The 12,109-nt window shown below is 34.9% G+C and overlaps 1 protein-coding gene across 3 annotated transcripts in view; it reads left to right on the forward strand.

The window, feature by feature from the left end:
- Positions 1-3,599: 3,599 nt before the first annotated feature.
- The window catches only part of LOC148942679 (semaphorin-1A-like), a 268,011-nt gene continuing 259,501 nt past the window's right edge, over positions 3,600-12,109 (forward strand). For all 3 annotated transcript variants that reach the window (XM_089102498.1, XM_089102499.1, XM_089102500.1), the window contains exons 1-2: positions 3,600-3,735; positions 8,523-8,731. In XM_089102498.1, the coding sequence (XP_088958624.1) occupies positions 8,629-8,731 (103 nt within the window). In that variant the 5' untranslated portion in view covers positions 3,600-3,735; positions 8,523-8,628. The remainder of the gene's footprint in view (positions 3,736-8,522; positions 8,732-12,109) is intronic.

Raw genomic sequence — 12,109 nt, forward strand, 5'->3', positions numbered from 1 at the left:
AATATGAGCAAAAATGATGAAAATCCTGTCTCTTTTCAAGATGATATGTAGCCAGGTAAGGGCTACTGACTCATTAGGGGCTAAAAACAAGTCAAGTCTTGATTTGATGCAAAGATGAGTGAAGCTCAAGCTCTTGAGCACTAAGTCTGTTCATGAATGAGGTAAACTCTCTATAGATGCGAAAAATATGCTAAATTTAAGTTGTAAATTGTTGATGAATCACTATACAGAAACATAAGTCCTGACTCAGAGCCAAAACGTGGTTATTTATGATTCGACAAGAAACGACTTAGTTCCTGACTTACCGTAAAACAAGCTCTTCCCTAGTTCAGTGCAATAATGAGTTAAATCAGTTTTTTTTTTTTTTTTTTTTTTTTTTTTTTTTTTTTTTTGCGGAAACAAGCTAAGTTCAGAATCGGCTTAGAAGCCATCTAAGTCTTCAAATATTGTGAACAGGAGATTATGTGCTAAGTGCGGGCTGTTCGGTGCATAAATTAACTAAATTCTGGTTCGCTGCAAAAACGACCTAGATTGTGATTCGGCGCTATATATATATATATATATATATGTATATATATATATATATATATATATATATATATATATATATATATATATATATATATATATATATATATATATATATATATATATATATATATATATATATATATATATATATATATATATATATATATATATATATATATATATATATATATATATATATATATATATATATATATATATATATATATATATATATATATATATATATATATATATAATTCAAGAACTTTGGTCTGATCTTCACAAATATTGATGAACTCATTGAAGAAGGGTAAACCACCAAACTCCGTCGCTATGGCACCGGCTGATGCTTGGTTGTAGTATAAAAAAGTTTATTCTGGACTGCTGAAAAGGGTGCACATTTTTACAGCTATACCGAATTGTTTGGGGCTTGCAAGATAATTATGTGGTACCTGTTTGTTTTTTAACCCTAACAGAGGAACAAAATATGCCATAATTTTTTATTTCCACCAGGGGTTTCTCGTTTCTTCCATAGAAAAAAGGCCCTCTGGGTGGTCGCTTCACTCCCAGCTTGTCTCTAGTTTAGCTACTATAATGTATGTTTAGTGGCGCGTATGCAGAAATTTAGTTCAAAGAGGGGTTCAGAGGGGACGGAAGAGGAATAAGTGGCAAGTTATAGGGAATGTAAAATAAATCGTAAAAAATCGTATAACTGATTAGGGGAAAGAACTAAGTCTCACTGGATGTAGGTGTAACCTGTGCTAAGCAAATAAGAATTTTTTTAAGCTTAACTGCCGATTTGCAAAGACAGCAAAAGCTAACAAGGGAGAGTCCCGTCTCCTCTGAAGGGATAATATTTTAATGAAATACAAATAGTACTACTGTATTCTTTCTTTTATAGTCTTTCCAAGTATTGGAGTCACTTTCCCACCCAAGCCCCCTATCCCCCTGATGGTCCCAGATATAGCCCTAAATATTATATTTTATCTGTTTTTTTTGCATATCGTGATACGTCAGGACTGCTTTGTTAACCAGTTTTTGCAATCTTTACCGGCAAAAAACATTCCAACAAGTGATTGCAATGCAACTGGTGGCACAAATGCAATTTAATGATTGAAAAATATAAATAAGAATGGATAGAAACATGATAATCTGATTTATATAAATACCCTGCATATTACAAAGTAAGAATTTCATTTTTTTTACTATTTTCTTTTATTTTTTAGATATACCTTGGGCTATACATGGGACCTTCAGGGGTGACGGTCCATTGTCAGACAAGCAACTATGGTATTTAGAAAGAGCATAAAACGAGGAATCTAATGGTAGGCTACTAGTTTTAGTGCCTTGTTTCCTTCAAAAGAGCTATATCTCTCCAGTGTTACCTTCAGTGCCAAAATACAAACTGTCCTTTATGTATACACCTTTGAAGGATTGACCATTTTTTATCAAACAGTTCGTGGTAACGAACTGTAAGTAAGGAGCGACCCGGCTCAATAGGTAACGAAACTCTAAAACACGGAATTTGGATACCAGTAGATACATCAAAAGAATAAAATATTTATGCTGATTTCAAATATATAAGTTCCATCAAGTTTAGTCTTACCCATCAAAAGTTACACGCCTGAGAAAATTTGCCTTATTTTCGAAAAAAGGGGAAAAAAACCTTAAAAGTCATAGAGTCTTAATGAAAATCTCATTATCGAATTCAACGTATCAGAGAACCCAACTGTAGAGGTTTCAAGCTCCTATTTTCAGAAATGTGGAATTTTGTATTTTTTGCCAGAAGAAAGATCACAGATGCGTGCTTATTTGTTTTTTTGTTGTTTTTTTCCCAGGGGTGATCACCCAGTGGTCCTAGAATAACGCGGGAGGTCTCATTCGAACGGATATTAAAAGTTCTAGTGCCCTTTTTAAGTGACCAAAAATGGAGGGAAAATAGAGCCCCTCCCACGCTCATTGGTTTCCCAAAGTCACCTGATTAATGTTTTTAGATAGGCATTTTGTTCAGCATAGTCAAAAAATATAATAACTATGTCTTTGAGGATGACTTACTCCCCCATTAACCCCGGGGGAAGGGCTTAAAGTTGTGAATTAGGTTCATTGCTTGCACATAGTGTTTGTTATGGGGAAATATACAGATGTTTTCAGGGGGGGATTTGTTATGGTAGTGGGGGGGGGGGTGTTACGGGGGAGAATCATTAAAACGGACAGAAGCTATTAGGTATATGATTGGGTTCGCCCCCTAGTCAATACCTCGCTCTTTAAGCTAATTTTTTTTGTACTTTCATAAGAGCTATTTATTCTAATTAACGACCTTTGTGATTAAGGGGTAATTCTTAAAGAATCGGGAAAGAAACTCGAACTTTAGCGCAAAGAGAGAGGTATTGACTAGGGAGCAAACCCTTAATATAAGTAATAAAACATAGGAATATAGAAGTTCGTTACGTATGTTAATTCGTAAGTTACGTATATTTATTACTAATAAAAACGTTCATGAATAAATTAAACAACTTTCAAGAAAGCCATTTAGCTAAAAAAAAAATTAAAAAATAAAAATTGATATACAAAATTAGTTTTAATTATTCATGTATGGTGAGCCAAAATCAAAACCTGCATTAATTCAAAAACGTTCAGAAATTAAATAAAGAAAACAAGTTTTTTTTAACTGAAAATAAGAAGCGACATCAAAACTTAAAATGGACAGAAATTATTCCGTATATGAAAGGGGCTGCCCCCTCCTCAACACCTCGCTCTTTGCGCTAAAGTTTGACTCTTTCTCACAACTCTATTTTTTAAAACAATAAAAAACTTTAGCGTAAAGAGCGAGGCGTTGAGGAGGGGACAGCCCCTTTCATATACGGAATAATTTCTGTTCGTTTTAATGTCGCTCCTTACTTTCAGGTAAAAAACTTTTTTTTTATTTAGTAAGGAATTAGGGACTGATGTGTCTTGAGTTGTATTTCATGTGCACTTTAATTTTGTGTTATTACGATAGAGTAAACGTGAAACCGGTTCCAGGAAATCACTGGATTCATAACATTCAAAGCTTCAGTCTTTTGCTGGATGCGAATCTGTTCAGTTAGGAGAAGCGATAAATGAATTTTGAACAATAATGGATTTTTAAACTTAAACTTCCTCCTGTAATTAATTATTACTTCGGATATGTTTTAGTGGATGGGTAGCTACATGTTCAGTTAACTGGTAAGTTTGAGTTAAAATATAATGTTTCTCAAAATTACGCATAGCCAGATATTAAATGGGTTATTTAGCCTAAGAGAACGCAAGATCTACCAGTACTTGTCTGTTAAACGAAACACGATGCCAATTCAGGGTATATATTTCTACATTAGGGGGGGGGGTGGGGGCAAATTATGTTTCTGATGTAAATGGGAGGTAAGTTTGAACTTTACCCCCACCCCCCCTCGTTTAGAAATATATACCCTGAATTGGCATATATATGGGGGGGGGGGCTGACATTCATTTCCGATAGAAATGATTATTGTATTCGTAATCAGCATAAAAAAGGCATCGAATGGTGTATTCACTTTATTCCTAACACTATTATGATTTGGTAGAAATTTACCCGAAACACACTCAGAATTACGCTGTGTAAGATCTGACAGAAACCGGTTTCCTCTCTGGGATCGGTTGTAGCTACAAGCTAGAATTTTACCATTAAATGTTTAATATATAGCCTAGCCTAGGCACTAGGCGGTTAAGCGTTAGGTTAGGTTAAGTATTTAATAGGCTACAATGCGTTCTGCGTGGCCTGTTTTCCATAATTCTTTGTTGTAGTTTCCATAATTTTGTTTCTACAGTCTTATATTATCATCATGCTTAGGTATATTTCATTAGGATTAACGTAACTTCACTTCGTACGTGTGTTTCGTTTAACAGACAAGTACCGATCCTGCTTTATTTTTAAGGGAGCAGTGGTGTCATTTTTGTGGTAAAGTTCTAGTTTAGCTACTTTTAGATATCTTGGAAAGGGGTTAGGTTAGGAAAAATGAAACTTTCAGTAATGAAACCAGGACCAAAAACATAAGCTACTTTGGGAAGGTATTGCCAAGTTTCCATGTTAACCCTCTTCTGATTTCTAAGTCTTAGAAACTTGCATTTTACAGTTTTTAGTTATCACTTTCTTTTTCTTTGGTTTTAGTTCTGAAAATGCGATTCCTGTTATTTGAATAGAGCTTTAAGCCATTTCAATGGATTTTTTATAAATTCAGGAAATGTAACCTTAAAAGGGTTTTGTTGTACTTCATTTAAGCAGAAGATCTATTTTGAAAGGTTTCAATTTTACAGCACAAAGATTTTTACAGGTCGTTAAAGGTCACAGCCCTCTAAAGGGAGAGGGAGTGGAGATAGGTGCTTAAAAATACCTTCCCAGGACATTCCAAGATAGCAAAAAGTAGCTAAACTAGAATTTTACCATTTTCAAACTACCTTACCAGTTCATGGTAACGAATTGTAATTAAGGAGCGACCCGGCTCAATAGTAACCGAAGCTCTATAAAACGGAATTTGATACCAGTAGATATATCAAAAGAATCGGATTTTTATACTGATTTCAAAAACAGAAAACCCTACTGTAGATGTTTTAAGCTCCTATATGCAAAAATGTGGAATATTGTATTTTTTTTGTCAGAAGAAAGATTACGGATGCGTGTTTATTTGTTGTTTTTTTTCCAGGGGTGATCGTATCGGTCCCGTAGTCCTAGAATATCGTCAGAGGGCTCATTCGAAAGGAAATTAAAGTTCTAGTGCCCTTTTTAAGTGACCAAAAAAATCGGAGGTCAACTTGGCCCCCTCCCACGCTCATTTTTTTCTCGAAGTCACCCCATCAAAATTTTGAGATAGCCTTTTTGTTCAGTATAGTCGAAAATCTAATAAATAAGTCTTTAAGGATGACTTAATCCCCCACAGTTCCCGGGGGAAAGACTGCTTGGTTATTGGGAAGTATACAGATGTTTTCAGGCGGGATTTTTTCTGGTGGGGGGGTCGGAGGAAGGGGGTTGCGTGAGAGAATCTTTCCATGGAGGATGTTTCCCTGGGGTAGGGACATTTCTAAGAAGGGGCGTCGGATTTCCCAGCATTATTTAAAAAACGATTAGAAATTATTTAAAAAACAAGTTTTTTAAACTGAAAGTAAGGAGCCACATTAAAACTTAAAACGAACAGAAATTATTACGTATATGAGGGGGTTCGCCCCCTAGTCAGTACCTCAGTCTTTGCGCTAAAGTTTTTTTTAGTACTTTCAAAAGTGCTATCGATTCTAATTAAACGACCTTTGTGGTTTAGGGATTTGTGATTCGAACAAAATTCGAATTTTAGCGTAAAGAGCTAAATATTGACTGGGAGGAGACCCCCCTCGTATACGTTACAAAACCCAATAACAAAACAAGCGATACGGCTCATAGTAATCGGAACTTTAAAAACGGAATTTTGATGTCAATAAATATATAAAAAGAATGGGCTTATAATGCTAATTCTAAATGTATAAATTTCATTAGCTTTAGTATTACTCATCAAAGACTACGAGCCTGAGAAAATTTACCGTGTTTTTGAAAAAGGGGAAAACACCCCCTACAAGTGAAAGAATCTTAATGGAAATCACACCATCAGATTTAGCATGTTAGAAAACCCTATTACATAGGTTTCAAGCTCATATCTCCAAAAATATGCAAATTTGTATTTTTTGCAAGAAGGAAGATCACGGATACGTGTTCATTTTAATTTAATTTTTTTTTTTTTTTTTCAGGGATAATCGTACAGATCCAGTGGTTCTAGAACATCAAGAGAGGGCTCATTTAAGCGGGAATTAACAGTTATGTTATAGTGCCCTTTTAAGGGACCAAAAATGCTGGAGGGCAACTAGACCCCCTCTCACGCCCTTTTTTCCCAATTTCGTCTGATCAAAATTTTGAGATAGCCATTCTGTTCAGCATAGTTGAAAAACCCAACAAATATACCTTTGGGTAACAAATTCCATCTAGAGCCGTTATGGAAAGGTATTAAAAGGTACTTTCGCATTATCCGGGCCTCTAAAAAGTCAAGATTGGTTAATGCTAATGAAATAGAATGAAGTAGGATGAATATATAATAGTTTAGAAACAAATTTGGGCTATGTATTTGCACATTAGGGAGTGGGGTAAAGCTTTGCATATATTAAATACGTAACCTAACCTAGGTCCCTCCCCCCCCTAAAATTAAAAAGAACACAGTTTAATATCGTATACGCAATGAAAACCTTATTATCATTACCTGCTCTACAACAGATAAGACGTCACAAAACGGGTTTTTATCATTGCGAGTCTATAGTGTCTAAGCCGAGATGTAAGGCCCTGATAATGCAAAGTACCTATTAAAGTTATAACATTGGCCAGCTGTATACGTATAATATTTTTTTTTGGGAACTATGCATACATTTTTTTTTTGGGGGGGGGGGTGAATTTTCTGCTGGAGGATTTTTCCACAGGGAGGATTTTCCATGGGGTGGGACGTTTCCAGGAAGTAAACATTTCAGGGGAAATTTTACACTGGGGGAATTTGCCATAATTCCAATACGAAATTCTTTTTATGTGTCTTGCTTTTATTTTGCCGACTCATTTTTACGCGTGGACATGCTAAAGGTAATTGTATGGGATAAATTATCACCGAGATTGAATTATCTAGAGAATATTTCTGTAGGGAAGGGGGATCTTTCTGGTGAGGTGGAGCCAGATTTTCTGGCACTATTTAAAAAACGATCAGGATGTAAATGAAAAAACAAATTTCTTCAACTGAAAGTAAGAAACATTATTAAAACTTAAAACAAACAGAAATTACCATGTATATGTGGGGGTTGCCCCCTCCTCAACACCTTACTCTTTTCGCCGAAGGTTGAATTTTGTCCCAATTCTTTATGAACGACTCCTGAAACACAAGGGTTGTTTAATTAGAACAATCAGAAGTTTTTTTTTATTAAAAGTACTAAAAACTATAGCGTGAAGAGCAAGGTGTTGGAGAGGGGCTTATCCACCTCTCATACAGGAAAAAATAAAGATTAATATGTTTCAAACAGTTTATTGTTCAGAAATCCCTCTGCAGACCTGCAGGTCTGCAGAGAGGTTGTCTCGTGAATTGTCTTGTTTTTATTTCTTTCACTCTTAATAGATTCTGCGAGTTTATATTCTTTTATCCTTTTTGACCCGTTGATTTTTGTTATATTTTTTTTTACTCTGAAATGCAAATTCAGCCCATCCGGGCTTGTGATAGTAATTTTTCGAAAAAAATCTCATAAGATATTGATTTGAGTGCACCAAGCCCTTAGTGGGTAGATTATCGAGACCGACTGGTGTGTTGTTAAAAAAATTATCAAGTAATCGGTTAGTATATTCCAATTATTAGTTTTCTAACGCATCATAAAACTCATTGGATGGTCTTTAGGAGACTCCTTCCCCCTGGAGTAAGTATGTGAAGCCTGTGTACAGTTGCCTTTTAACCCTTTTACAGAGGCGGTTTTAGGAGAGGGACAGAGGGGACACTTGGCCCGGGCGCAAAATTTTAAATAAATAATTTGACTGTTATAACCGACTTTTTTGTATTTTATTTTTATTAAAAGGAAGTAGAGATCGAAGTTAATAAATGGAAATAATTCATAAATTATTGTTTAATTGAAAAAATAAAAATAAATTACATAATAAAAATTATTGAATAATAACAATGAAATAATTAGTAATAATTACATAATTTAAATACTAAAATAAAAATAATTAAAACATAAATTATTAATTTGTTAATAATTTTGTTCATAAATGAAAATTTTGTTAAAATTTGGCCTGAAATTTTGTGGGACGCAGGGGGGGGGGGTTGGAGCTAATCAAGGTTTTGCCCCGGGCGCGAGAGCGGCCAGAACCGCCACTGCCCTTTTATATGTGGTTTAATTTCATGCTTTGAAAAGTTTTTGTCGTTGTAATTCTTTGTCCTTTTGAAATTCATTTCTTTTAGGGATTACGAATTTGCAGAGTTGGTGATAAACAAAAGTACGACCGCTATGGAATACATTTTGTGAATTAAAGGCTATTAATTTTGCCTTTTTTAGTGTCCTTAAGTTATGGCTGTCTTAAAGAAAAGTTTAGTGATAGTGCAAATTTTAATAGTTGGATTATTCGCAACATGGCAAGAGGAATTAAGACCGAAACATTTTGTCACTTATGGTGAGTTTGTTTGTCAAATTTTTTGTCTGTTTGATTTGTGTTATGTTCAGTTTTTAATCTCAAAATCATAAATCGCTTAAGTCACTTTTATTGCGCTTTTAGGTTGTCTTCCTTTTTTCCGTATTTTATTTTGGACTTGTCACTCCAAATTTGTCTTTACTGGGTTCTTCTTACCTGTTCTCTAAATTTGTATGTGTATGTCAGATGCGGGGGGGGGGGGAGGAAGCACTTGCTACGGGCGCGGAAATTTTAGGGGTGAAAAATTTAGAATAAATAAGCTAACCGTTAAAACCATTTTGCAAATTTTGAAGTTTTATATTTATTAAAATAAAGTAAAGGGGGCAGTTGGTAGGAAATATAAACAAATTCAATCAGAAATTTTTATTTTTCCCATATGTTCATCTCCATTTCTTGACAATAAAAGTAAGTAGACCAAATTTAATTAATTTTGATTTTTGTGATATTCTGTATTCCAATTTTGCTAATAGATGAAAGTTTGTTAAAATTTGGCCTGAAAATGTTTGGGAGGCAGGGAGGGGGGGGGGCGTTAATCAATATTTTGCCCCGGGGCCCAGAGAGGCCAGAACTGCCACTGATGTACTCGTATGTGCAGCTTTCCCAAACCTCTCCTCCCCCTAAACGGGATTGAATAGATTAGCGTAGGGATGTGTACAGAAAATCAGTTCAGGGTTTAGGCGAAAATTCTATAAAGCTAAAAAATAAGCAAATTACAGAATAAGCGAATTGCATGGAAAATATTGAATAGATTATTTTCACGAAATCACGAAAACCCCTTGTATGTACATGCATAAGCTGTTAATGAAATTGAAGCTTTTGAAGAATAAGTCATAATTTTTCTTTGATGATTTTCGCTCCAATCTTTTTTGATATTTTTGATATAGCACAATAATTTTTTGATATAGCACATAGTTAAATATTTTATGCGTTTGTTCATTTAAATGCATCTATTGAAAATATGTCACTTGGTGGATAAAAGAATTTTGATTTGCTACCTAATATAAAAATACCTTTGCTAAAATAGTGGTCTATGTTACATACGCTGGGGGGCTTTTGAGTCCCAGACCGGAAATGTTATGGTTTTTTTTCTACACGTTCCTATTTGTTGGCCTCTTTTTGTGCCCCCCACTTAAAATAAATTGCTGAATGTGTGCCTGTTGTAGCGAAAATAAACTTGTTAATAATATTCTCATAGTGAACAGTTTAGGCCTGTGATAATGCTCAACGTTTTGAAACGTATTTTGACTAATACGTCTTTGCGTTCAGCGAAGGGTTTTAAGCTAGGGTATTTCTTGCACGCTATTGCGAGTGGTGCTAATTCACGAAAATGTAAGGGGAAGGGCAATATATATTTTCCAAATCTAGGGGTCGATTTTTTTTTCAATGAAAATTCAAAAAACAATATATTTGCAATGAAAATATCAAAAAATATATTTTTAAAATTATAAGGGAAACAGCCCCTCTCAAAATAGGCCCCACAGCCTATTTGCACGGATTTGAAGTTCGTTTGGTTGCATCAAGTTCTCTACAACATCTATGGTAAACTGGGATTTCATCCCAATGCAAATTTGACCCCAAATGCGTATATTTCGCAGTACCGTGATCTTTAAACATTTACTGTTTTTTTTTGCTTGAGGGAATATATCTGGTATTGATTGTGTAAAAGCTTTTTGTAGGATTGTTTATTTAATTTCCCTAAGTGACTGTAGTTATAAATAGCAGTAAATTGGAGTAAGGCTATGCTTCTAAGAATATCAAGTGAAATTGACGCCTTATCGCTTGTGTAAAGAGTGGTGGACAACCTATTGAAATATTGACAATCCTTACTATTTAATTGAAGACAACTGCCCTCGCATAATTGAATTGATTGGTAAAATAATAATGTACACCAACAATCAGAAAATATAATGCGGCAGATCTTTCAAAGCTTTTCAAGCTTTATGTTATTGATACATTATATCGACCACACTGTTGTTCCTGATCTGTTGTAAAACGGGTTTCGCTGTGTGTATTTGGAGATAATTAGCTTAGCCTGAGTGAGATAATCTACTATGCAGGTATTTAATATAATGCGTTCAGGGCTTTCGACAATTCTCTGTGGTAGTTTCCATAATTTTGTTATTAAAATATTACCTATTTCATCATATTTTGGTATATTTCATTAGGATTAACCTAACTTCACTTCTTGAGTGAGGTCGATATAATACGTAATTACCTAAGTTTCTATAGTGAAGTACGAAAATAGTATTTTTCGAAATGTAGTGGAGCGGTGCAATTTTTTTCCGATCTCAGTGAAAATACCTAAAAGGTATTTTTAAAATCCAGAGCGATCGATGTCCCCCTCCCCCAATTATTGCCCCCAATATGGACATCCCCCATAACGAAACAGATCCTTCCATACGGGGCTAAATCTTACACTACACAAAACTCAAAGATTATGTGGAATACGTGTGATGATCTTTTGATCTTGCGGTGAAAATGTCACGAAACTGCAAACCCCCTCAATAAGGCATTGGCCCATCTTCTTAAACTGGGCGTAGTCGATCCACTGATAACATCCATTTTTTCTTATCTCATTGGGTTTTAAAATGCTTAGAAGTTCTTGATTCTTTTAAAATGCGCCACCTTCCCTTTCTTCACTTTACTATTCACAGAAACAGTAGGGAATTAGTCATTTCGAAATTCAAATTGTCTAAGGGGGGTCAAATTAAAAAAAATCACACACACCAGGTGGCTCGTGACAACCGTGGCCGAAGTGTGTCAAGCATTGCGGGGAATGCATTATGCATGGCGGAACTGTGCAGCGCACGTGGCGCTCCGAGATGTAGGCTTACACCAGATGGTGCAAAATGAGCGGTCCCTTCAAATTGTCTTTATCATATCACCGAGGCAAAACAAAACTTCTTTGTTTAAACTAGGGCTGTTGGGTTGGTTATAAGTTATAAACGACTCCGACTCCATTGAGCAAAAAATTATTGAAGCTCCGACTTTATATCCCTGTTTTAAAGCTTCGATTGGCACTTACGTGTTATGGCGACCACGCTTTGTTCTTGATCTGTAATGAAACCGATTTTTTGTTTCCACTCGGAAATAGTCAGCTTAGCCAGAGTGACAGAGACTACTTTGCAGGTATATTTTTATTAAATGTTTAGTAAATAGAGGTGGTTAGGTTAGGTATTTAATATAATGCGTTCTGGGTGGTCCTGCTTTCCATAATTTTATGTTGTATTTTCCATAATTTTGTTGCTAAAGTATTTTACGAGCTTGCTCGTATAATACTGTTGCTCGTATATTCATCATATTTTGGTATATTTCAATAGGATTAACCTTAATTAAGTTCTTTGGTGTGGTCGCTATAAC

This window comes from Artemia sp. Qi Xiang Cuo, chromosome 16 (genome assembly GCF_049724085.1).
Source record: "Artemia sp. Qi Xiang Cuo chromosome 16, ASM4972408v1, whole genome shotgun sequence".
Classification (NCBI taxonomy): Eukaryota; Metazoa; Arthropoda; class Branchiopoda; order Anostraca; family Artemiidae; genus Artemia; species Artemia sp. Qi Xiang Cuo.